The sequence below is a fragment of a genome, unplaced genomic scaffold, assembly GCF_019419815.1.
Source record: "Pyrus x bretschneideri cultivar Hongxiangsu unplaced genomic scaffold, Pyrus_bretschneideri_v1 Contig11, whole genome shotgun sequence".
Taxonomy (NCBI): domain Eukaryota; kingdom Viridiplantae; phylum Streptophyta; class Magnoliopsida; order Rosales; family Rosaceae; genus Pyrus; species Pyrus x bretschneideri.
Window position 1 is genome coordinate 5,981,076 of NW_025999402.1, and position 26,357 is coordinate 6,007,432.

Consider the following 26,357-nt stretch of genomic DNA (forward strand, 5'->3'; position numbering starts at 1 on the left):
TTGAATAAATTTTAATCTATTAATATGATTAGAGCACAAAATAAAAAACATAATTATGGATGGGTAAAGAATTTTCGATAAGTTTATAAATAATAAATGTGTTATAATTACTTAAATATGGTAAGTTTTAAAAATAGAGATTTATATTAGATTTTGAAAAACCATTCAGGTTAAAATCTAAAAACAATCTTATTGAAGCCCTAAAATCTAAAAGCCCTTTTTTTCTAAGCGTTCTTTCACTTATATTATGACATATAACATGTGCGTTCATATTTAGAATACACTGAAACTAATGCAGCAATAAAAAAGCGAATCAGTTGATTAATAAATCTGGATACCGATCCTCAAATGGAGAACAAATGTTAAAACAAAAACACATGAAATGCATTATGGATGGGTAAAGAATTTTCGATAAGTTTATAAATAATAAATGTGTTATAATTACTTAAATATGGTAAGTTTTAAAAATAGAGATTTATATTAGATTTTGAAAACCATTTAGGTTAAAATCTAAAAACAATCTTATTGAAGCCCTAAAATCTAAAAGCCCTTTTTTCTAAGCGTTCTTTCACTTATATTATGACATATAACATGTGCGTTCGTATTTAGAATACACTGAAACTAATGCAGCAATCAAAACGCGAATCAGTTGATTAATAAATCTGGATACCGATCCTCAAATGGAGAACAAATGTTAAAACAAAAACACATGAAATGCATAACTTTTTCTTGCAGATTCGTTGATTGTCAAAGACAATACCGAATTTCACAAGTCCTAAACCTCTTGTTGATTCACCAAGAATACCAAGAAGTTTATCACACGAGTGTGGTTGATTCTCTGCACGAGAATGGCCAATGATTGTTGGGGTGTCTATACCTTATTAATTCTGTTGGAATATCCGAGTTGATAGATTAATAACTAAAATGAGAAAACTATCTCAAATTGCACTCAATTTTCAATTCAATTCATCATAATCTTCCCCCCTAGAATACAAAATACTCATAATTTATAAAAACTCTAACCCCCTCTTAATAATTACTGATACATGCATCATTACTAAAGTTAATGAACTTATTAATATCAACCCCACTTAATTTACCCCACCAACATATATTTATTACATTAAATAAAGATTGAGTCATCCTGCATCAGAAACTCTCTCCATGCCATGCACCACATATTTGCACAAATTCTTTATTGGTTTTTGACAACTGTTAAATTAGGTAAGAAACTTTCTTTTTTGTTCTACCTCTCTTTGTTTATCCAAAGATTTGTCGTTTATTGTTGTTATTGGGATAATTTTGGACCTACCGTCGAAAAATTAGTTGCTAGACTCAAAGATTCCTTCTTTGCTAACACCAATTATTGTACTGAGAACTGTTTTGGGGAATAATGTATCACAGCCAATATGTATTATGTAAGTTTGTAGCTCATGAAAATGATTGAAACTCATAACACATCACTTTTCTAATCTTCGTCTAGCGCCGCCTAGCTTCCACTCAAGCGTTAAACGGCTGATCATCGTCTCGATTAATCTCTAGGCATTTGAAAATTAAGAAAGCGCACCTCGACCTCCTTAGGCATCAGCCTACTTCGCCTAGGCACCTGTCTTCCCTACCTAGACCCTTCTAGGCACCCGGCTAGGTTGCTACTCTCACTTTGACAAAAAATCGATAAATTTCATTTGCATTTTATTTTATTTTTGTTCAATATATATATGTCTTTTTATTTTACAATTTTTGTATCCCAATATAATGATTTATTTTTTTAAGTATAAACAAACACTTATTTATATGATATACATATATATACTTAAACCCACCTAGACCTTGCTTAGGCGCTGCTAAGCCATAGTCTACCGCCCGACTAGCACCTAACATCTTTTAGAACCTTTAGCACATGTGATTTACAATAATTGATCGCACCAACTTCAATTAGAAAAATAATTGCTTATCACGTTATAAATACGTGAAAATACGATTGTGAGAGTGCATCATATGAGCTTGTTTCATGTGAAGTTTTTGATATCCGTATTTTAAATTAATTATGCACTGTTATGTGTTCGTATTTTTACATTAAAATACATAATTAACTTAAAACATCACCAATGTAAACATCTCATAAGTTCTCTCTTTAGCAGCATGGAGAAATTTTTCATTATGATCGGAACATGGATAGTATATCACGTGTTTTTATATAAGTGGTGAAAAATTGTATTTTTTTAAGTTATTAACTTTTTAACACATATATTCCACAAGTTGTATAATGACAAGTGGTGTACCACCTGTGTTCCGATCACATTGAAAAATCTTTCAACTGCATGATCTATTATTACAAAGGAATTTTAATAAAATATTTCTGATACTATTCACTTTAACCTAAACAACTCCTGCTCACGTGGTGCAAATGTGCCCATGGAATTTATTGAAGAAACCTACAACCCAACCCAAACAACTACTGCTCATCCAATTCAATGACAAATCCCCCATTTTTCCTACTATTTTTTTCCGGACAAGGACAAACCAACAAAGCCCCTAGCTTTAACTAGACGACAAATCAGAAGTACGCGAACATGACGTATCCAAGACAAGTAGACAACTATGACTATGACAGATAACGTAGTACAGACCAAATCTAACAGTCTCCCTCCCATCACAGCCGTCCATTTTCTCACCTGGCCCAATCATTTCCGGGTTCATCCCATCAGCATATATCAACCGTACGATTAACCCCACAGAGTCACTGGTCGTTTTATCCGGTGCATCCGAAATGATAAACGTTTGGTTACAATCGTCCCCTTTATTTTTTTCTTCGGGGACAGACAGTCACAGAACAGAAGCTTAAACGACATTAAAAACCGAGCTGTGGTAAAGGAGGTCAAGGGATGTCAATGTCGTTTTCAGCTGTCTCATTGCCATCCTCAGCTTCAAGGCCACCAAGCAATCTCTGCTTCACTGCTTACCAATTCTCTTTTGGGGTGGGTTCTTCTCTCAACCGTCGATATATATTTTCCTGTATTTCTATATTTGTATATGCTGCTCTACTTTATTCTTTGTGTGTATTTATGTCGCTAAGTGTTGTGCTTCGTGAAACGGGTGTTTGGTTTCTAAGAAAATAGGAGAGAATCAGTGAAAATTTTGGATTTTTAAGACTGGAAAAGGGAAAATTGGACATGGGAAATTTTCTGTTTGTTTTCTTGTTCTGTGTTTTTTTGGAGGGAACCAAGCTGAATTGATGAAATGGGGTGTTTGGTGTCTTGGAAAATGGGAGTGAGGCAGAGAAAAGTCTGATTTTTCAGACTGAGAAAAGCAAAAAATGGATGTCAAATTTGTTTTTCTTTGCTTAATCCATTGTTTTTTGGGAAACCTAACTGAATTTATAACTCAGGTAGTGGAAAAAGAGGACTATTGTGAATGGGGTGGTGAAATTTTTAGTCTTTGAGGAAGATGGAGTGAGGTCAGGATGGTTTGAACCTCGGTTTGGCAAGACGATATTCTAAACTACTCTATTCGACTCTAATCTTGGTGCGTATTTATCTGGTTTTCTTTGAAAATGAAAAGAATCATATTTGGTCTCCTTAGATTCTAGAGGGAATAAGAAACTGAAAAAAGGGATTTTGCGAGGATATTTGGTCTCGTGTTTAGTTGCTTCATTCTGTTTAATTAGCCAGAAGAAGGAATGGGGCCGGGCCGGGAGTGTATTATCCTAGGTTTTTCAGGTCTGTCCTAACCGGGTTTCATCAGTACAAATGTGAAAGATGAACACAGATAAAGCATGAAAAGAAATGAAACTAAGGAATTTTGTTTCTGTTTGGTTGTATATAGGCTCCAGCAAACTTCTTCCGTTCTGGATCAGGTGGGCGAGTTGTGCTCCATGGAGGGCCTCACCATTTCTGCCGAAAATTTTGTGGCTTAAAACGATGGATACTAGAAAACCTACACAGTCAACATCATAAGATGAAAATTGGACCTACAAATGAGTATAAGAGCATAAAAAATGAAGTCAAAGATCACTTAACGGATCATTCTTATTCGACTTTATCACATGAAGGTATGCTCTATAATTGGTTGAGGTCCTTGAGGATTAGTAATATAAGAATTGGTATTTTTCAGTTACTTATCTTTTCCTTCCATAGTGAAATCTTTTTAGATTCTACTTGTGTCTCCGCAGATTCCAATGATCGAACTACAAAAATAACTTTGCAACTTGAAGAAAGTTCTTTGCCAAGTTCCAAACCACATGATTCTGTAACAGGGCCTACTACTTCTTTAGAATCTCCTTCCATACCACAAACACATTCCTCCGAGTTTCTCATTGAGGGTGGTGCAGAAGCCTCACTCTGTATTGCGGTCATAGGAGCAACTGGCGAACTGGCGAGGGGAAAAATTTTCCCGGCACTTTTTGCTCTGTATTACAGCGGCTTTCTTCCAGAGGTATGATGACTTTGATATCTATGTAAGCTGGGCCTTTAGCATAAGAGTAAATATAACATTGGTATGTACACTGAAGATCTTGTTTGGTGAAGAATAAAGTTATCCAAACTTGTTTGACATTTCAATAAGTGAAAAAGGGCTTTGGCTTCTCACTTTTTTTTAAATTTGGCTGCAGAATGTTAGTATATTTGGTTATTCAAGAAAGGATATGACAGATGAAGACCTGAGATCCATGATTGCGTCAACTTTGACTTGTCGTATCGACCATCAGTATGCTTCTTGTGTATCCGCAAATTCCATGCCATCTGTTCTAGTCTTAAATTCTTTTCATGTTTAATTGGATCCATCCACAAAGGGCTTAAATTTGTCTGAATATTTAGCTTACCATGGTAAGTACGTTCAAATTTTCCTCTCAGAGAAAACTGTGGAAACAAAATGGATGTCTTCCTTAGTCGAACACACTACATTAATGGAGGCTATGACAACAGAGAAGGGATGTCAAAGCTCAATGTGCTGATGCAGCAGTTCGAGGTAAAAATTATGCTCAGATATTAAGAAAAAAAATTCTTGTCTTATGTGGATCTTATATGACTTTTGAAATTACTAGGTGGATGCTTTTGATAATTGGTTCTTTAACAGTTAACCTACCTCAGGGAAAATCTGAAGCAAACCGGATATTTTACCTTTCTGTGCCGCAAGAAGCACTTATAAATGTTGCGTGTTCACTCGCTGATAATGCGCAAACCCTGAAGGGCTGGAATCGTGTAATTGTTGAGAAACCTTTTGGCTTTGATGTATTATCATCTCATCGGTTGACGCAGTCTCTTCTTTCAAAGTTTGAAGAAAAACAAATCTACAGGTCTTTGGCACTCCGTTTGTCTTTTCTACACATCACACTGACACGGATGATTAGTGTTGTCCATTCTCGTATTGATAGTCTCTTATTTCAGGATTGATCATCTTTTAGGAAGGAACCTTATCGAAAATCTCACAGTTTTAAGGTTTGCTAATCTAGTATTTGAGCCGCTGTGGAGCCGTACATACATACGCAATGTACAGGTAACTTATCTCAATAATATATTCATCTAATGAAACCTGATGTCTTTGATGTATATAAAACACTTGGATCGTGTTGCAGGTCATTTTATCAGAAGACTTGGGTGTCCAAGCGGGAAAGTAATCCTGATGGCTGTATCGTTGTTCTTTTAATACATATTAACGCAATTAGAACCACCTATGATAATTCATTTTCTTGTTTTTTTATGAAGGTACTTTGATGGTTACGGCATCATTCGTGACATAGTACACAGTCATATACTTCAAACAATAGCATTGCTTGCCATGGAACCACCAATAAGTCTGGATGGGGAAGATATACGAAATGAAAAGGTACTTGCTTGTTATACTCATTTGTAATGCCGATAGTGTTTCTTATGACTAGCTAATTCCTTTCAGGCCAAACTTTTGAGATCAGTTCGGAAATTGGAACCTAGTGATGTTATTCTTGGTCAATATAAAGGAAGTACTAAGGATGAGGTTGATGTTTATATGAACAGCCTGACGCCCACATACTTCGCTGCTGCATTGTACATTGACAATGCACGTTGGGATGGCGTACCTTTCCTGATCAAAGCTGGCATGGGACTCATCCAACACAGGTTGCATCTATCTCAGTGCTTCTTTATACTAAAACTTTATCATATTAGTCAAAACATTTATAGCCCACTTCCCGAATGCTCTGAGTTCGATGGTTCATAAAATGCAGATTTAAAATTAGGATGTTATACTGGTTAAAATATTCTGTTTATGTTAAGAGCCATATATATGTCCAGGGAAGTTAGAAATCTAGCTTAATTACGGTGTCATCTCAGTCAATTCTTGGAAGTGGATAAATATAAGTTTATTCTTAAAGATAGTTTTGGTAGAGAGCCGTAGGGGGGCGAATAGACTTGTTTTTCTTTTTCTAGCTGTGGCCTACTGGGACATATATGATATATCCGTAGATAGTAAATTCCAAAAGTGAATATATTTCGTTTACATGCAGCTTTTAGTGTATTGATTAGTGAAGAGATAAGATTTACCTTAACAATTTCTAATCTTCTTACTGAATACAAACTGTGCAATGCAGAGTGGAGATACGTATACAGTTTCGTCACGTTCCAGGAAATCTTTATCGTGAGCGTATGGGGCACAATATTGACCGTGCTACCAATGAGCTGATTCTGCGTGATACCCCTGATGAGGCCATCCTAGTCAGAGTTAACAATAAGATTCCGGGATTGGGGTTGCAGTTGGATTCTCCGGAACTGAATTTGCTCTACAAGGACAAGTAAGCACTCTAATATTTGCATGTTTTACTACAATTGTAGTTGGTAACTTGGTATGATTTAAATTCATGTGCTTATTATTGGTCATGGCAGGTATAATGTGGAAGTGCCTGATTCATATGAGCATCTCCTTCTTGATGTCATTGACGGAGACAACCACCTCTTTCTGAGAAGCGACGAGCTTGCTGCTGCGTGGAACATTCTAACTCCAGTTTTGAATGAGATAGACAAGAAAAATATAGCACCGGAGCTGTACCAGTTTGGGGGTCGAGGTCCGGTTGGAGCTTACTATCTCTGGGCAAAACATGGGGTTCCGTGGGCTGAGGACTAGCAACCTAGAACTTCTGTTGGTCTTTTCCTCTTGAACAAACACATTATTGGCATTGGAATTTTTTTTGGATTTTTTCTTCACCTTGTGGTATTTACCTTCATTTCTCGGTGTTTCAAAATACTTAAATATGCCCCCTTCAAATCTATAATTTCAAAAATGGCGAAGTTTAATGAACTAGGGCTAAAATGGTTAAAATAAAAGCTAAATTAATTGCCCACGTTTTGGTATGTTTCTACTAAGGTTAAGGTTAATGTTAGAGAGGCTCAATTTATAGATACAATTTGCAGAAACCAATTGATGCGTCATCAGTAAGAATTTGATTTTTTTTATTCCTTTTTAGTGTCATATTTTTATTAATAAAAATCTAAAAAGATGGATAAAATAACGAAACCAAAATAAAATAAAATAAAAAGGAAAGAACTCCAAAATAAAACAACTTGTGGTAGTGGCAGCACAATAGATGTGTAGCCATGCACAAGAAATCAATCTTCAACGGTTTCTCTGTTATTTCCACGCAAAACTCTCTTCTACTTTCTGTTTCGCATCTTTTCTCTAGCTCGATATTTCCCTCCACATCTCTCATTCTCCGATCTCTCTCATTCTCTCTTCAATACTTTGGCCACTCTCTCTGTCTCTCTGTGTGTCTTATTTACTTCAGAAAAACCTCGACGGTAGGAGAGGGAGTTCTCTCTCTCTCGATTTCTCCCTCTCTGTAGTACAAATTACAAGTAGCTAGGGTTCTGTAGAAATGGCTGCCTTTAGCGCCTACATGCCATTCATGGCCATGGTGTTGGTCCAAGCGAGCTATGCAGGAATGAACATTATTTCAAAGCTTGCTATTGAATCTGACATGGACCCTCTTGTTCTTGTTGCTTATCGTCAAGTTTTCGCGGCCGTTGCCATTGCTCCCTTAGCTTATTTGTTGGAATGGTAAAGTGAACATCTGTTAGTCTTGTTGCATGTCACTAAATTCTCTTAGGGTTTAAGTTTGATTTCATGCACCAACGACTCTTTCAAAAATTTTGTTTTCTATCTGGTATTTGTGGCCGAATGTTTTCCTTCTGTCGAACGCAAGTTTTAATGGAATTTTTTGTCTCCTGCATGTAAGTTGCTTAAGTTTATTTGAGTCAAATAGTCTCAAATTTTCAATATATATGATAAGTCTTGGCCTGGATTTTTCTATTATTCTTAAAAGAACAATTTTTGTTATATATAAACAACTAATTTTTTTTTATGTTCGGTTTGTCTATATATGTTCACTGAAAACAAGTAGAAGAAAAGAGGAGAGAATAGAATGATCAGATTTTTATCTTCTTTTACTTTTGCTATTAACAAATAGAAATTTAGCTTTTGAAATGATATAGAAATTGTATTTTCAGTTAGAGTAGCCATTTTTGCACTCATTTTTATTATTATTTGCACTTTAAACTAAAATGGTATGATACTTTCTCTGCACACATGAGGATTGATTTCGTTATTGGATAATTTAGCTTAGGCTAAAAAAGTGTTAAAAGTGCCTAAGCCTTTCTTTCCGTCCTTCACTACTTTTTCTCCCAACTTTCGATCTGATTTCATTACCTGTGGATTTTAATTTTACTCAAATAAAAAGCACTTAACTTTTTAATTAAAAGTTAATTAGGTCTGATGAACTCTGGTGAACGTATTTAATTAGGTCTGAACTCTGGTGAACGTATTTAATTAGGTCTGATTTTGGCATTGAGCTAGGCACGCAATAAACGCAGAAAGCCAGCCATGCATGAAAAGTGTGTCAACTTTCTTTTGCAGTCTTTTTTGGGTGCTTAATTTAACGTGGAGATGCTTCCAAAAAAAAAAAAAAAAAAAAATTAACGTGGAGAAATTTTTCAATGTAATCGGCACACGAAGTGGTACATCATGTGTCACTATACAAATGATGGGATATGTGTGTTAAAAAGTTAATAACTTAGAAGATAAAATTTTCTATCACTTACATAAAAACAAGTAGTGTACCACCCGTGTTCTCATCACAATGAAATTTTTCTCTTTAATGTGCCACTCGTAACTGGCTCAAGGTGGCAGCACCCTTGCATGGTTGCCATGTCATGTTTAACCATTTGTCCCTTCCTTCTTCTTTGCTTAGCTCTAGGCCATAGCTACTTACTAGCTTGGTCCCGACCTCTCATGGCTGCATGCTATTTTATTAGTAATCTTATTTCATATACACAGCTGGTAAATCAGTAAGATTAAGGCTTAAGCATCCACCGATGGGATGCATTGATGCGACACATGTCCACCATTTGCGATATATGTATTTTAATTAAACAAATATTATAATTAAACTCGTTTATGTTCTTAATCATCATTTATGTTCACCTCTATGTGACTATGTCATAAAAAATATACAAAATAAATGAATGTTATTTGGTACCAACAATGTCTATTTGTTTTATGCATACAAATCACTAAATTGATTTTTCAATTTAATCAATACTTAATAGAGATGATCTATAGATGGATCATATTAAAAAAAAAATGGTCTCCATTATGAAATTTTTACTGGTAAATACGTTGGTTGCAAAAGAGTGAATAAGGTGGTGTGCAAGTATTTTCTTAACAATAATATAAAAGGAGAAAAAGAAGGATATGATAATTCATAATACCAGTTTCTTTAATTTTCTTATTACAGTTTAGAGAAAGTTTCTTTACACACATCATGTTTTATACGTTCTTTCTTAATTTCTAATAGGAAAACAAGACCCAAGATCACATTGGCTATTCTTTTCCAGACTTTTCTGTGCTCATTAACTGGGTAATTAAGTGTGTTAATTTGTTCTTAATTTAATAATATGAAATATATTATGTAGATGTGCATCACTGCAAAACAGTTAATTCACTTAATTAAGTGTATTAACATGAATTAAAATGCAGGGCCACTGCAAATCAGGTTTTTTATTTTCTCGGTTTGAAGTCTTCGACCGCAACGATTGCATGCGCATTGACAAACACACTTCCAGCCATGACATTTATCCTTGCAGTCATTTTCAGGTACTATATATAGTATTACTACTAATTAATATGTTATTTTTTTAGCTTAATTAGTTATTAGTTATGTTTAACACTAATGGAATGTTTAATTTAATTTTGCAGACAAGAATCTGCAAAGCTCAAGAGCAAACCAGGGCTATCTAAGGTGATGGGAACAATTGTGTGTGTATCTGGAGCTATGTTACTTTCATTTTACCATGGACACATCATTGGTCTAAGTGAGTCCAAAATTCACTGGACTTATGCTCAGAGAATGGGAGAGGCAAGTTCCAGCACCAAATCAAGCTCCTTTATAGGCCCCCTATTTGTCATCTTAAGCACCTTAGGTTGGGCATTCTGGTTCATAATCCAAGTAAGTAACTGATCATCATCACCCTCTTGCATTTTCGTGTGTTATTAGTTTCGGCATGTATAGAAATAGGAATGATATGTACTCGTCTGATGACAATCAATGTTGTGATGAGCATTGTCATCATTTATAGGTGACGAACAAAAATGAACTCTAAAATTAGTGCTACAATTTTTATTTAGCTAAATTATAGCTATAGACGCTAATATATATTGGGAATTGTTTTATTGTTGTTGAAATCGAATATTAGCTGTTCCCGTCCTCCAATATAATTTCAGGCTAGAGTTGGGGAAAGCTTTCCAGCTCCTTATACAAGCACCACATTGATGTGTTTGATGGCCAGCTTTGAGTGCGGGATCATTGCTGTAATTGCTGATCACAAAGTGGCTTCATGGTCGCTAAAAGATCCCACGAGACTTATTGCATCCCTCTATGCTGTATGCACTAACTCTTCTCTTGCTTAAACTTATTCTTCAATTTTTAATCATTAGATTATTAAGGTACAAGTGTAATAAAGTTAGAAATACAATTAGAAAGGTTGTTAGTATTTGGTTAAAGTAGTTAGGATTTCTCTTATAAAAACAGTGCGTGTAATCTTCATTTACTTAGTTAATACAAATGTTATTTCTCTCTCTATACACTCTCTCTCATATCTCTGTGTTCATCCTTTTGTTCATCCTTTCTTCTTGATTTTCCCTACAATTCCCAAACATTGCAATGTAGTTAACATAGATTAGCTAATTAATTAATACTAACTAATTCATGAGCACAAAAACTAATATTTACAGGGAATTATGGGTTCTGCACTAGCATTCTTCCTCTCTTCATGGAGTATTCAGCAAAAAGGCCCTCTTTACGTGTCGGTGTTTAGTCCCTTGCTCCTCATTATTGTTGCCATTGCAAGCTGGGCTTTGCTTGAGGAGAAATTATACGTTGGAACGTATGTATACATACAGTTTCAGTTTCATTTTTTTGCAATGAGCTAAACCAAATTTCCTATTAATTAATTGACTTGGATAATCTCATATTAAGATACTAATTAGCTTGGTTCATATTTTACTTGATTTAGTGCTGTAGGGTCGGTTTTGATTGTTGCCGGGCTCTATCTTGTTCTGTGGGGGAAGAATAAGGAGACGAAGGATGAGAAGCCAGCAAAAGCAACAGGCATGACAAATATGACAGATCAGGCCAAGGCTTATGAGAAAAACGACTTGGAGCTGCAGCTGCAAGGGCATTCGGAAAGCAACCGTGACGTTATGGAATAGAGAGAGGAGATCGATCAAGACAACAGATTACAACACCAGATCCGAAAGCTCACAATCTGTTACATTGTATCTCTATGCCACCATTTCATTTCCATCAAGAAGTCGTCCATGAATAGTCCTCCCATCACAATATATAGCATGGTAGTATATAGTATAAAGCCATGCATCATGCATTTGAAAGTTTCTGTGATGAACTTCAACGAACCCTAATCTCATCTCATGTCAATCATTTATGTTACTTCGAACGATTAAGCACCGCAACTTGTAGACTCAAGTGACTCATAGGAGGCGGAACACGAATGTCCTCAACGACGAATGACCATCGTCTCATTCGTCTCGTTGTCCATATCTTATCCAGTGTTGAGAGTAAAATTTCACTCTTGTCGTTGTAAGGGTTGTGGATGATGGCTTTGAGTTCCTTATCGTCCTTAGTGTAGGTGTCCTTGAAGATAGTCCGCTAGCAAAGGATAGTGTCGTTATTGTTGCTGTGCATGGAATTTGAAATTGGATGCTTGGCTACAAAGTTAGGGCTATTGATTAAATCTTGCAACGTCTTGCTTGTGCATTTGAATCAGGTTAAAGATTTAATTAGGTCACAATCTTAACAGGATTTGCACCATCATTTTTTCAGGCAATTTACACAACTTTGCCGTCTCTCCTCTGATTTTTTTTTTTTTTTTTTTTTATCTTCAAACTATATTCTGTTTGTAGGTGTCACATTATACATGTACACACATCAAGAAGTTTCATTTACTATACATCTGACTTTAATTAATTCAATTGTTGGACTGAGGAAATCTTAAAAATTAATACAATGGATGATCAATTTGAGATAATGTCACAGTAAGATTTTCATTATAAATAAATTTAAAAAAAAATCCACACTGTGTAGCTGTGTGAAAAGTTTTGAAATTTTATGGGAGCAAATGAGTAGAGAAATGTGGATTAGTTTTGTTTTATTTTGGAGAGAGAAAAAAAAAGTTCAAAAACAACTCAATAAATTATTCACAAATAGTTGGAGTCTTATGAGCTCCTGTCATATCATCAAATAAATAACTCCAATTGTGAAGACCGTCTAACACAAAGTTGTTCTTCTGATAGGCATGAACCAACTCGCAATCTGCTATATATATCATAAATTGCAAGTTATAGACCAAAATAAAGCCTCAAAAAATACTTTTGTTTATTGCAAGTTAGAAACCAAAATAAAGACTCGAAATACTTTTGTTTATTGCAAGTTACAGACCAAAATAAAGCCTCAAAAAAATAAGAGAACGGGCTTCTGATTATGGGCTCCGTTGTAGTCAACAACCCAAATCAAATTTGTAATTCAAACAATCTCCAGGGGCAAAATCGGAAGTTAAAAAAACCATGATTTGCTTTCTTATATAAAGGCTTTAACCCTAATTCTCTCCTCCCTGGTACATCAACGGTCGTCGCGTTCTCTCCTTCTACTCTTCCATGAAAACCCAGCCCCGTTTCTCTCTCAACCATTTCTTCTCCGATTGCCATTGATTTCTGATTCTGCAGTGATGATGAATGATAACCCCCAGGCTTTATGATTTATAGGTCAGATTTGATTTGGTTTAGAATTATTTGGTCGGTGCTGGATCTGGTCTTCGATTTAGATCTGCATCTGATTCTGTTTCGATTTTTTTTTTTTTTTTTTTTTATTTTGTATGAAATTTTAGGTCCGGATGTTTTTAATTTTAATTTGATGAGTAGCTTTTAGGGTTTGGTGCGAGGTCTATAGTTGCCGTGCTTGTTTGGATTTTGATGAAATTTCAGGTCTTTAGGAGATTTTGAGGTCAGTCTGTACTTTGCGTGCAAGCTTGAACGATCGTTCAACTTCGCCAACCTTTTTGTTTGCAATGTTGAAGTGGAATTCTTCTGTCCATATCATTTCCCCCTTTTTTTTTTTAATGGATTTTATGAACTCAAGCTTTTTTACACTAAGGTCTGGCCCCCTTTCGCTGGCCCAAGGCCCGCTTACCCGGTCGGAGCGGTCCGACGCGGTTCGATGGTCTGACCCGGTTCGTCCGGTCGGCTCGGTTCGTTCGGTCGGCCCCGGTTCGTTCGGTCGGCCCCGGTTCGTTCGGTCGGCCCCGGTTCGTTCGGTCGGCCCCGGTTCGTTCGGTCGGACCCGATTCGTTCGGTCCAACCCGGTTCGCCAAGCCAACTGTCCGGTTCAGCCGGTCCGACCTCGTTCGCGGAGTCAACCATTCCGTTCAGCCGATCCGATTAGTTCAACGGGTCAACCATCCGGTTCAGCTGGTTAATCGGTCAACCATAAGTCAATGTACCAGAGATATCATGGAGACTAATGTTGCTAGATAGAATTGCTAGGATTTGGATCCTGTCCTAGTCAACTAGTCGGGATCCTCTTGACCAATGTTAGTGGACCGTTGAATTTTTATCCAACGGCTACAATTATTATAACTTTTAAAGGTTCATAAAAATCCAACGGTCTACTAATCAGGAGGATCCGACCAGTTGCATAGGAGAGGATCCAAATCCGAATTGTTATACGCACGGCATCGTCGTTCATTCTTTTTTCTTTGTTACATTTGAGACTTTCGAACATTAGACTTATCCGCTTACCACTGAGCTAATTAATCCCAATGACCTAACTGTTATTCATTTTTCAATTTTTTGTTTTAAGCTCGTATCAGAGTAACACAAGCTGTTAGGTGTCAAGCTTTATGAAATTGGGTTACAGACGTCATTGACTAGTTACTGTTTGTTCTTGCACGGTACAAATTCCACCAAATATTCCTAGTGGCAATGCGACATCTTGTGGTAAAAAAATATCTAATCAAACTCATACGGTGCAAATTCATATCAATATATATATTAGGAAGAAAATTATAAAATGACCAAGCTTGCCGTTGCTACTATCATATCGCTACGCCACCACCATGCCTTGCTGCTCCACCACCTGCCACGGCACCGCCGCTCTGTCGCACCAACACCTCAATAACAATCCAATAAGTGGCTTGTTGATTTTGATTTCTTCAATTAATGGTTTTTGCTAATCTTAACTGGGGCGGTTGCCTTGACAAAGCAGAATCATGACTAACTTCAAAGCCAACAAACCCATTGGAAGATTCCAATGGTATGACAAGGCAATATTGGTGGAGCAGCAAGCCGCTTGCTGGTTGTGAAGGTATGATCCGACGTGTATGATCGTTAGGGAGTTATTTGCACGCTAAAAATAGGATGCATTTGGTGAGTAGTGTTATTGCACGCGTAGAAGATCCCATGTCCGTTTTTGCATGTAAAAGTTTTGGTCTATAAAATCCCATGCAGATACCAATCCTAGCTAGGGCAAATTCTTTAGCACACTAAGATTTACCTTTACTCCAACTACGTCCTTACCATCATGGCTCTTCTCATCACAAACCAAGGCCAATCCCTCTGCTTGGCCTCATTTCTCATGCTCGTTTTGGCCTTCTGCTCCTCAAAAGCACTTTGTAGTCGCCAACTTTATGGCGACAACAAAATCACGGTTGTCAGGCATGAGGAGTGGATGGCTCAACATGGACGCACTTATAATGATGCACAAGAGAAGGAGATGCGTCACAACATATTCAAGAACAATGTGGAATTTGTACAAGCTTTTAACAAAAACAAGGAGGGAAAAAAGTACACGCTCAGTGTCAATAAGTTTGCGGACAAAACTAACGAGGAAATTCAGCCAATGCGCAATGGCTACAAGAGAAAGCAACGTTCAGGGTTCATGTCCGACTCTTTGATAGCATCTCCTTTTCGATATGGAAATGTCAGTAATGTGCCATCTTCTGTGGATTGGAGATTGTCTGGCGCTGTGACCGCGGTCAAGAACCAAGGATATGAGTGTGGTATGCATGAATTCTTGCCTAATATCTAGTTATCTACACGAAATTATACATGCATATAACGTAATTTTTTTCTTCTAATATATACTGATTATATGCAGACAACATAAGATGTTTACGTTTCCAGATTTTCAATTTAATCAGTGGTCTTGGTTTCAATGACAATTTATCTAATTCAATGATATTTACAGGGTGTTGTTGGGCGTTCGCAACAGTAGCAACCATTGAAGGACTTAACAAACTCAAAACAAGAAACCTAATTTCACTATCAGAACAAGAGCTAGTTGATTGTGACACGAGCAGTTACAATCACGGATGTAATGGCGGTAATTCAAAGGTTGCGTATGACTACATGATCAACCGCAACAGGAGCCTTGTAACTGAAGATAATTACCCTTACCAGGCTAAAGATGGAGGAATTTGCAAAACTGCTAGTGCTGCTCCTGCATCTGGTGCCATAACCATAACCGGCTACGAGAATGTGCCTGCAAACAACGAAGATGCATTGTTGAAGGCTGTTGCGAACCAGCCGGTTTCTGTTGCCATTGATATTGACGCAGAGGAATTCAAGTATTATTCGGGTGGCGTGTACACTGGACCATGTGGTACAAACTTAAGCCATGAAGTGACTGCAGTTGGGTACGGTACTAGTAATGATGGGACCAAGTATTGGCTGCTCAAGAATTCTTGGGGCAAAGATTGGGGAGAGGGTGGATACATGAGATTACAAAGAGACGTGCCCGCCAAGGAAGGGTTATGTGGCATTGCTATGGAAGCTACTTATCCAACCGCATAATAACTTAAACCACCTGCAACATCAGCATGCTGCTAATTTGTGATAAGTGTGATGGTTTAATTAAATTAGCTGATTTATTATTTTCTTTATGTTTATTGTTCATCGGTTGTAAAGTGCTGTTGTTTATAAATTAATGGATAATAATTGCTTTGAATTACGTACATTCATGTTGGTATTTCCTTTCTCTCAAATACCTCAATTAATCCAAAACCGTCATGAAATTTAGAACCTGAAATTGTGTACATTAAATGTGGACATTCCGTTTGGTGACATGAACTTTATTTTGCTTGATTCTTTGATTTTAATGTTTCCAGTCAAATACCGTTTAATGTTCCAGTTAAATTTAGAACCTGAAAAAAACATTCCCAAAAAAATATCCATAACACTAAAACGTTCGAATCAAATAAACACAATGAGGATGAAGTAAACTATCAAATCAAATACTGCATAAAAAAAAATATATAAAATCTAATACAATTGTAGTTCAAGATGTAAAGATCACAAAAGGAGGGTCTTACAAATAAAAAAACATCATAAATGGTAGAAGATAAATGAGCTATATTTTTAGTACATACGATATAATGATTATTTACACTAAATGATGAGTGAGTAAAAAAAAGAAACAAGTTTTTGTTGTTATTTTTGAAATTAAACCCATTTTACACCCTAAAATAAAGATGGGGGAGTTTATTGCACGTGTAGAAAATTCTTGGCCATTTTGCTTTGCATGTAAAATTTTGTGTATAAAATCCCACGCCATGCTGAATGTGTTGTATACCAAGATAACTTATCTAAAGTACTCCAAGTGCTTACCAATATCATGGCTCTACTCATCACAAACCAAGGCCAATCCCTCGCCTTATTTCTGGTTCTCGTTTTGGGCTTCTGCTCCTCCCAAGCTTTTTGTAGTCGTCAACTTTCTGAGGACGAACAAATCATGTTGGAGAGGCACAAAGAGTGGATGGCTCGACATGGACGTGTTTACAAGGATGCACAAGAGAAAGACAGGCGTTACAGGACATTCAAGTCCAGTGTGGAGTTTATAGAAGGTTTTAACAAGAAGAGCGAAAACAAGTACAGGCTTGACATCAATAAGTTTGCTGACCTAACTAACGAGGAATTTCAGGCGACGAGTCAAGGCTACAAGAGGATACACCTCCCAGAGATCATGTCCAACTCTTCCAAAGCAGCTCCAGATACCAATTTTCGATATGAAAATGTCACCGATGTGCCAAAATCTAAGGATTATTTTTCAATTGGCGCTGTGACCACGGTCAAATACCAAGGGCAATGTGGTAAGCATGCAAGATTAAGCTATCTCTATGAGGTTTTACTTTCATAGATCATGTAATATGTGTTCTTGTTTGATTGTTTGAAAACATACGACGGTTATGTTTCCAAAATCTGAACCTGGATAGCGCATTCAACCAATAATTAATATGTTTATAGTTGATATGACCCTGCTCAAAAGCCAAGGTTATGACTGTGGTAAGCAATTTCTAGTCATTTGCACGAGATAATACATGCATGTAATGTAATTTTTTTTCTTTCTTATACTGATTATATTAAGACAGTGTAAGATGTTTATGTTATGTTGTCAGATTCTCAATTTAAGAGAATTTTAGAGATAAGGGTTTGTCAAAGATTATTTTTAGAATATAACTTGGAAGGTTTTCAATAACTAAAAAAGATCTTGAATTCTAATGCATTATGACATGTCACTTACAATAAAACCACAAGTTTTACTACAATTAACAAGAATGCCATATTTATTGTCTACAATGTAACCTCCACCATCAAAGTTTGAAAAGGTAACCATAGGTTCATTATCACCCATAACCTCCATCTTCATTATCTAAAAAATGATATCTTTATTGTATATAACTACCTACTTTTTTTTTAATTTTTAATTTTTATATTTATTCAAATTTGATATTGGGTGAAGAATGCACTAATTTAGGTCCGATAGTTTCGGTATAGTCAATTAGGTACATTATATAGTTTAGGTATGATAGATTCGGTACAGTCAATATTGTGCGATTAGTATTTTTTATGTTTTAGTTCACTAGGTTTGATAAATTAGGTACGTTATATAGTTTAGTTCTGATAGATTTGGCACGGTCAATTTGGTTCCAATTTGTATTTTTATGTTTTAGTTCAGTAGGTCAGATAGATTCAGTACGATCAATTTGGTATGGTTTGTATTTTTTATGTTTTAGTTCATTAGGTCTGATAGATTCAATACGATCAATTTGGCACAGTTTGTATTTTTTATGTTTTAGTCCATTAGATCCGGCCAATTTGGTACGGTTTGTATTTTTTATGTTTAGTCCTTTAGGTCCAATAATTTCTACATAGGCCTTATACATTAGTTATGATTTACAAAATGCTTTTTAATTTTTCTGCATGTTTGAATCCCTTAAAAGGGTAATATAGGCAAACTAAAAGTACAATAAATTCATAAAAAAGTAATTAAATTCTAACATGGAATATATAAGATGACATGGACACAAGTTAAAGGACTATTGTTAGTTTTTCATCTTACATACAGTACTATTAAAAACTTGGTCTTTTTTTGGGATTAAAATGAAGTTTTTAAACAATTTATCTAACTCAATGATATTTACAGGATGTTGTTGGGCGTTCGCAACAGTGGCAACCGTAGAAGGGCTTAACAAACTCAAAACAGGAAACCTAATTTCACTATCAGAACAAGAGCTAATTGATTGTGACACGAGCAGTTACGATCACGGCTGCGACGGAGGTAATTCAAAGGTTGCGTATGACTACATGATCAAAAGCAACAAGAGCCTTGCAACTGAAGATAATTACCCTTACCAGGCTAAAGATGGAGGAATTTGCAGAACTGCTGCCGCTGCTCCTGCATCTGGTGCCATAACCATAACCGGCTACGAGAATGTGCCTGCAAACAACGAAGATGCATTGTTGAAGGCTGTTGCGAACCAGCCGGTTTCTGTTGCCATTGATATTAACGCAGAGGAATTCAGGTATTATTCGAGTGGCGTGTACACTGGACCATGTGGTACAAACTTAAGCCATGAAGTGACTGCAGTTGGGTACGGTACTAGTAATGATGGGACTAAGTATTGGCTGCTCAAGAATTCTTGGGGCAAAGAGTGGGGGGAGAGTGGATACATTAGGTTACAAAGAGACGTGCCAGCCAAGGAAGGTCTATGTGGCATTGCCATGGAAGCTACCTATCCAACCGCTTGATAACTTAAAAAAAGTTTTTTTTTATTTAATTCTTGAAAAAGATTGAAATTTAATAAAAATATGATGTTAGATTATTGTCCTTGATGTGTTCTTAATTCAAATTAATTAATGGGTATTTTATTTAATGTCTCTTATTAAATATTTGAATTTATTAACATACACATTTTAATTTATTTTTTTATCAATCTTTTTTATTTATTAATTTTATTTAACATTCTTTAAATTTGAAAGGCTCAATTAATGTACCTAAATGTATTTTTTTTTAACAAACAATATTATCTATCCCTAAGAGAATGGGAGTCGGCTTAATCTTACAATGGGTTAGTAATAATGTGATTCAAATTCGCCTTTGTCAAGAATCGAACATAAGAAGTGAAGAGAAATAACATTAGACTTTAATAGTAAGCGACGATTAATGTAACAAAATGTTAGTACTGTTCATTTGTATCGGGACATCAAACCCGGAGAACGCTACATCTCGCCGCCACTCTCCGCCGAAATATGAGAGGTTGCCGGAGCCGGTCAAGGCTGTGTCGTGAAACGCCGACCTTCCGAGCACGTGAACCATGTGGAGCTCGACCATGTGCTTGCCGCCCAGGATCTTCAAGATCGTGGTTTTCCCCGCGCCGTTGGATCCGATGAGGAGGCATTGGTCACCGGCGTTGAGGGTGAGATTGAAGTCCTCGATCAGCGGCTTAGATCCCGGCAGCGGGTGGCTGTTAATTCCTGGGTGGGTGAATTTTAAGCCATTGATCTCGATCGATGGCTCGGAGTTTAGCTTCACACCCGTTGGCGATGAATTTTTAGGGAGAGGGAGATGAGATTAGGAGGGAGCAAGTGTGTGTGCCGACATGAAAGAGTCGTTAAAGCTTTCGGCGATGGACGAGTTTGGTTGTCGACTCAGTGGAGGAGGCGTGGATAGTTCCCAGTCACAAACTCGGAACTCGGAAGCTACGAACTCGGTAGTTTGCCATGTCATCCACTGACAAGCAGAAACGTTGCTGCTACTCACACAGGCAAATAAGGCGCCAACTAACTTGGAGGCTCCGGATCCGGTCACGGGGTTCGGGTCGGACCCAACTTCTACGTCACGAGTCCTCTCTCCAATACTCATGAATCTGGACTGAAGGTGTTTTTCTTGGATTCCGAAATAGTCCTTGGAAATGGCAGCAATTTACAGTCTCTACATCATCAACAAATCAGGCGGCTTGATCTACTACAATGTAACAATACCCTAGAGATTTCAATTTTCCCATTGATTTTCCTCTGTTTTCTCAGCAACCAAACATGAAAGTTCACGAATTTCGATTGTTCTTTTGGAAACAAAATTAGGATTACGGATCGGCGGGAAGGATGGACACGAACGATACCTTGAGGGTTGCCAGCTTGTGGCACTCGATGCACGCCATTTCTCAGCAGCTGTCGCCGGTATCGGGCTGTTTCGGAATCGAACTCCTTCAAGCTGACACCTTCGATCTTAATTGCTTCCAATCACTCACTGGTACATTTCAAAATCTTGACCTTTTTCCCCTTCTCTAGAATTTGTACTGTAATTTAACGGGTTTCGGTCCCATTGGCAAAATTTGGTGAATTTTGTGGTTAACAAGCTTGAAAGATATGTGTTTAGGACTAATTTGCAATTGAAATATTGAAGTCTCACTTAAATTTAATTGATTTCAAATTTGCAGATTGTAAGTTTTGTATAGAATGTACAAGGTAAAGTTAGTGAGCCTTTGAATTGGGTAAGCTTAAGTTGAGAAGATTTTGTATCGCGGAATAAGTTGGCTATCTATCTGTTGCTAGTCCTATTTGTGAATTCTGTTGTGCATTGCAGTAGCTCAGGACCAATTTAGGTTGTAATCTGGCGGAGAATGCTCAACATTGTCATCGAGCAAGTTGATTTCCGCAATGTCTGACACAGCTAATGGCAGTGCTCTTGTAAGCCATTTAGTGTAAGATTTAGGCAACTTATATCTTGTGGTTCTGTAATTTGGAAGATGGGTACGCAACGAGTGTTTCGCAAGTGAGGTGACTGCTAAATATTGGGATTGAGTGAGTTGATCTGTTAACTGACACAACTAATCGTGGTGCTTTCGTACGCCGTTTGGTGTCAACAACAACATCTATCTTGCGGTTCTGTATTTTGGAGATGAGCTATGGACACGAGTTTTCCTCTACGTAATCTTGTGTGATGTTATCGATTTCCACATAACTAGGATCTTCTTTGTTCTGGTTATAGAAAGGGTGAAACTTTTTTTTTTTTGCTCGTTCTAGTTTCTCTATGCTAGATCCCAACACTGTACATCTTACACATCTTGACAACCACTATACTTGAATTTCATAAGGCGGATGAGTTGGTTTAGTATCCTGGATGTTGACTCGGATCCATCTGCCTGGTTTGGAATTTGTTCAGCCCGAAGTTACTGGTTGTTTGAGTGTTGACAAGTTTTATTTTTTCTGATTTTAGAGTAATTGAGTCTCTGTTACGTTAGGCTTGGCCTTTTCATTCCTTTTGAATCGAGACATTCTTATCGAGCAGGATGTTGGTTTCAATTTCCTTATGCCTATGGCTGTTTAATTTATCCTGGGAAGAGAACATTTTTCTAGAAATTTTGAAGGTGTCTTGGATTGTGAAAGTGATGATATATATTTTCACTATTTGCAGGGACAAAGTTCTTTGTTGTCTCTGAGCCTGGGACACAGCACATGGAAGGTCTCTTGAAACACATCTATGAGTTGTACACGGATTACGTCTTGAAGAATCCCTTCTACGAGATGGAGATGCCTATACGATGCGAGCTCTGCGATATCAACTTAACACAGGCTGTACAGAAGGATCGTGTCGCATTGTTGGCCCGATGATCTGCCGGAGAATTTGTATGGTATCTGTAGTTTACAATCAATATCTTTAGTATGGTTTGAGCTTACCTCGACTTTGGTGTTCATAAACAATCAGATATGGGCATTGACTAACTCAAGTTTTCATCCCAAATCGCCGTGTTTTCATTTCCAGTTAAAGATTACAACGGCTGTTATGTGTTTCTGCGTTTTGGTTAAACCCAAAGAGGGTAAAAAAACAATTTGATATTCTATCACAAAATAAAATCATGAGAAGTAATGTAATTTCACACATTAAATTTTAGACTTTTTTTTTTTTTTTTCAAACCTCGTCCACATGTAAAATTAACTCACATTTTCTCTCACATTTCTCTCAAACGTCTCTCTTTGTCATATATTTTCTTCATTTTAAAATTTTTATATTCACACACACCTAGTGTGTGATTTTCATCTTTTTTTTTGGGTCTGAAAAGTAAATTTCATTAATCCGAAAGAAGGTTATAGGCCAACACATAGCAAGGCAAAATAAATCCAAATGTATTGGAGGGAAATGGATACATAAAAATCCAACCCAATTAAATAAGCAAAAACGAAAATCTACATCCCTAATCTCGGACCGCATAATGAATAAGTAAATTAATTGTCAAACACAAGCATACATGTCAAAGAGAGCAACAACGTGTAGTATTGTGTTATTTCTCTTAAGATCAAACTAATATCAAAGAACAACGATTATGTCTTTGAAAAAACAATTATGAAATTAGAAAACCAATAAATGGTTGCTTCTAGAAAACCCTAGTTGAGCTGCTTTGTCATGCACAGCATTTAAAGCGATGACAATCAGAATCCTCATCTGATTATTTCTTTCGGTCGGTGGGTTCACAGGTGGCTTCTGCTCTCGGCGTCCCAATCTCAGAATTCTTTCGTAAATTAATTTTTTCGATTAAATTTGCAAATTATATAATGTGTTACCAATAGAAAATAAGCACGTTAATAATAATCTAATCGTCAACAATCACATCATTTGATTTATAAAATTTAGTATAAAAATTTAATCTTCTTAGTATTACCTTTGTAATAAAGGTGAAACCTATTGGTTTGGTACTGCCTATGCCGGTTACCGATCACTATCAAACTGGAGAACTAAGATAGAAGTTCATCCCAACATTATCCAACGCCCAACAGCCCACACCAGCTGCAATAAATTTTCTAGCTAATTGGATCAAAATTGTTGCTTCATTCAAGCAGAGTATCATGAAATCTTCCCTTTTTCCTTTCATTACATCTGAAAACGACTTGTAAACCTTATTATGACCGTCCCTCATTGGTTGTCCGCGGATTCCATGATCAAGAAATGTATCCACAGCCTCTTGTACCAATTTTTCCTCACACATTACTAATTCCCTTGGCGTAGATCTACTTGTCGTTAAGAATTCATTATATTTCATAAAGAGGATTCCATTTTATTTTAATCCAATTATTTTTACTAGGTTTATTTTTAGTTACACCCTTTGGAACTTTATTTTGATCTCACATTGCCTTGTAACTCAAAAGTCACTAGTTTGCTACTTGAAACTCAAAATTCATTCAATTTTGACTTGTGAACTCTCTTTTCTCCCCGAAACTTATAGTTCGCCTCCTAAAACATACGTAGAACAATAACACTATGCACATGTGCAAAAAAAAATTGGCTATAAATCTCCATTCTGCGTTAACTTTCAACAATTAGAGAATATTAAGTTTAAAAAAAATTGAAGATATAAAAAAATATATATATAAATTGGTTATCCTAGCGCACCCAAATCAAACCACATAAGAAACTAATAGATCTAAGGCAATGTGAGCGAATTTTGAGTTTAATAAAGACGACTTTCGAGTTTCAGAGGGTAAAATGGAATCAAATCGAGTTCCAAGGGGTAAAGTGGAGTGAATTTTGAGTTTCAAAGAGTAAAGTGATAACTTTTAAATTACAGAGAGCAAAATGAGATTAAAATCAAGTTCTAGATGACATTTCTAAAATAAGTCTTTGTATTAATTGAACTGTTTACCTTTTTGGCAGCTTTGTACTGATGTTTGAATTTACGCAGCTTTTGGCTCTTCCCTCCAGAGCGTTGAAGGAGCAGAGCAAGAACATAGCAGCCAGCAGTCTCAAAGACCCAAAACAGATGAAATTTTAGCAAGAATTAAAATGAAAAAGAATTCGTTTTCGTAAATGGATTATAATTTGGGTACCCAGATTACTGGATTTTTCTTTAAACCTATATTACAACATGGACATCCCCCCACCTCTTTTTTCAATTTTCCAATTTTTGTTACCGAAAAAAATAATATTACAACATGGACACTGATGAAAAATCGACACCGATAAACGAAGAAGTATCTAATATTTCAGAAATTTAACTGTTTATACGGTGGTGATTGTCATTGTCACTATAGAGGAACGAAAATAAACAAAAGTATAGTAAACCTTGTGAAAAAAGTATTTTAACGAGAAACTCCTCATTTTTTGAGAAGTCAAGTTAACTCAATTTCAGTACAAAGGGTGAGTCTCACATGTTTAAGATGAATCAAGGCTCCCGCTAAGCGCATGCGAAACCATAATTTTTCCTAAAGCTAAACTCATGCAATGATTCGATAGACTTAAAGGGGCATTTACCAAATGATGTTTGAAGAAAAAGAATCCCTAAAGCAATTGTCGTAACACCCGACATGTTGCTCTAGGATAAGAGATGCTTCCCACTACATTAACAATTGTAATGTAGACTGTAGATCCACAAAAAATAGCAATACTTTGCTGCTCAATCCTCAAATATACTATTGGGAAATATCGTCTCTAAAAAAAAAAAAAACATAGATTATGTTAAAGTTCACCAAAAAAATAACTCTGAACTTTATAATTGTTTGAAATGAAATGACTCTGAACCCTTTTTTTATCCCTTCCAGGCATCGAAAAATAAAAAAAAATATAGTTCACGTATTCTAGATAATTTACGTATTTAAATTCTATCCTATTTCATCACATTTGTTTGAAATGAGAAGTTCAGAGGCTTTTATTAACTCCAGATTTTAGCAATGCATGTTTTGTTCATTCGGTTCTTGGTTTTAACTTATATCGGGATCGACTAGGTTGCTTTGTTTGGTAGTAGCAGGTTTGTTTTATTTGCAAGATAATACAAACCGTAAATGTCACGTCCTGATCCGGACCCCCATCACATCTCGAGCTTGACTTCATCATAGTACGATATTGTCCGCTTTAAGCCCCGACCACGCTCTCACAGTTTTGTTTTTGGGAACTCACATGAGAACTGCCCAGTGGGTCACCTATCCTGGAATTGCTCTCACGCGAACTCGCTTAACTTCAAAGTTCCTACGGAACCCGAAACCGGTGAGCTCCCAAAAGGTCTCATGCTATATGGAGGTGGGCATGTGGGTTGCTTTGTTTGGTAGTAGCAGGTTTGTTTTATTTGCAAGATAATACAAACCGTAAATGTCACGTCCTGGTCCGGGCCTCCATCACATCTCGAGCTTGACTCCATCATAGTACGATATTGTCCGCTTTAGGCCTCGACCACGCCCTCACAGTTTTGTTTTTAGGAACTCACATGAGAACTTCTCAGTGGGTCACCTATCCTGGAATTGCTCTCACGCGAACTCGCTTAACTTCAAAGTTCCTACGGAACCCGAAACCGGTGAGCTCCTAAAAGGTCTCATGCTATATGGAGGTGGGCATGTACATATAAGGAGAGGATCTAACAATCCACCCCTTAGGGGCCCGACGTCCTCGTCGACACACCCCGCCATGGATTGATTTCGATACCAAATTGTCACATCCCAGTCCAGGCTCACCACATATCGGGCTCAACTCCACCGTAACCCCAACCATGCTTTCACGGTTTTGTTTC

General features: G+C 36.7%; 5 protein-coding genes across 5 annotated transcripts; all 5 read left to right on the forward strand.

Moving 5' to 3' along the window:
• The first annotated feature begins 2,820 nt into the window (after positions 1-2,820).
• Positions 2,821-7,192, forward strand: LOC103955874 (inactive glucose-6-phosphate 1-dehydrogenase 4, chloroplastic). Its single transcript, XM_009367787.3, has 12 exons — positions 2,821-2,978; positions 3,826-4,051; positions 4,151-4,434; positions 4,610-4,704; positions 4,851-4,965; positions 5,088-5,293; positions 5,385-5,493; positions 5,573-5,610; positions 5,703-5,823; positions 5,890-6,092; positions 6,563-6,763; positions 6,855-7,192. Exons 1-12 carry the CDS (start codon positions 2,886-2,888, stop codon positions 7,090-7,092), a joined length of 1,929 nt encoding a protein of 642 aa, XP_009366062.2. The 5' UTR covers positions 2,821-2,885; the 3' UTR covers positions 7,093-7,192.
• A 648-nt stretch (positions 7,193-7,840) lies between these two features.
• On the forward strand, positions 7,841-11,730 carry LOC103955883 (WAT1-related protein At1g09380). The gene is made up of 7 exons (XM_009367795.3): positions 7,841-8,022; positions 9,818-9,880; positions 10,000-10,116; positions 10,219-10,468; positions 10,744-10,902; positions 11,254-11,405; positions 11,535-11,730. The coding sequence occupies exons 1-7, from the start codon at positions 7,841-7,843 to the stop codon at positions 11,728-11,730; spliced, it is 1,119 nt and encodes a 372-aa protein (XP_009366070.1).
• A 3,207-nt stretch (positions 11,731-14,937) lies between these two features.
• Positions 14,938-16,383, forward strand: LOC103955884 (zingipain-2-like). Its single transcript, XM_009367796.2, has 2 exons — positions 14,938-15,590; positions 15,779-16,383. Exons 1-2 carry the CDS (start codon positions 15,113-15,115, stop codon positions 16,381-16,383), a joined length of 1,083 nt encoding a protein of 360 aa, XP_009366071.2. The 5' UTR covers positions 14,938-15,112.
• An 820-nt stretch (positions 16,384-17,203) lies between these two features.
• Positions 17,204-19,617, forward strand: LOC103955885 (senescence-specific cysteine protease SAG39-like). Its single transcript, XM_009367797.2, has 2 exons — positions 17,204-17,678; positions 19,013-19,617. The coding sequence occupies exons 1-2, from the start codon at positions 17,204-17,206 to the stop codon at positions 19,615-19,617; spliced, it is 1,080 nt and encodes a 359-aa protein (XP_009366072.2).
• Positions 19,618-20,043: 426 nt separating this feature from the next.
• On the forward strand, positions 20,044-22,590 carry LOC103955875 (trafficking protein particle complex subunit 4-like). The gene is made up of 3 exons (XM_009367788.3): positions 20,044-20,840; positions 20,950-21,118; positions 22,283-22,590. The coding sequence occupies exons 1-3, from the start codon at positions 20,781-20,783 to the stop codon at positions 22,477-22,479; spliced, it is 426 nt and encodes a 141-aa protein (XP_009366063.2). The 5' UTR covers positions 20,044-20,780; the 3' UTR covers positions 22,480-22,590.
• The last annotated feature ends 3,767 nt before the right edge of the window (positions 22,591-26,357 follow it).

Coding starts and splice junctions, on each gene's coding strand:
- LOC103955875 (XM_009367788.3), top strand. CDS start 20,781: ATGGCAGCAATTTACAGTCTCTACATCATCAACAAATCAGGCGGCTTG. Junction 20,841..20,949: donor GCGGCTTGATCTACTACAAT/GTAACAATACCC, acceptor AAACAAAATTAG/GATTACGGATCGGCGGGAAG. Junction 21,119..22,282: donor TTGCTTCCAATCACTCACTG/GTACATTTCAAA, acceptor CACTATTTGCAG/GGACAAAGTTCTTTGTTGTC.
- LOC103955884 (XM_009367796.2), top strand. CDS start 15,113: ATGGCTCTTCTCATCACAAACCAAGGCCAATCCCTCTGCTTGGCCTCA. Junction 15,591..15,778: donor GAACCAAGGATATGAGTGTG/GTATGCATGAAT, acceptor TGATATTTACAG/GGTGTTGTTGGGCGTTCGCA.
- LOC103955885 (XM_009367797.2), top strand. CDS start 17,204: ATGGCTCTACTCATCACAAACCAAGGCCAATCCCTCGCCTTATTTCTG. Junction 17,679..19,012: donor CAAATACCAAGGGCAATGTG/GTAAGCATGCAA, acceptor TGATATTTACAG/GATGTTGTTGGGCGTTCGCA.
- LOC103955874 (XM_009367787.3), top strand. CDS start 2,886: ATGTCAATGTCGTTTTCAGCTGTCTCATTGCCATCCTCAGCTTCAAGG. Junction 2,979..3,825: donor CTTACCAATTCTCTTTTGGG/GTGGGTTCTTCT, acceptor GGTTGTATATAG/GCTCCAGCAAACTTCTTCCG. Junction 4,052..4,150: donor TTCGACTTTATCACATGAAG/GTATGCTCTATA, acceptor AAATCTTTTTAG/ATTCTACTTGTGTCTCCGCA.
- LOC103955883 (XM_009367795.3), top strand. CDS start 7,841: ATGGCTGCCTTTAGCGCCTACATGCCATTCATGGCCATGGTGTTGGTC. Junction 9,881..9,999: donor TTTCTGTGCTCATTAACTGG/GTAATTAAGTGT, acceptor ATTAAAATGCAG/GGCCACTGCAAATCAGGTTT. Junction 10,903..11,253: donor TTATTGCATCCCTCTATGCT/GTATGCACTAAC, acceptor TAATATTTACAG/GGAATTATGGGTTCTGCACT.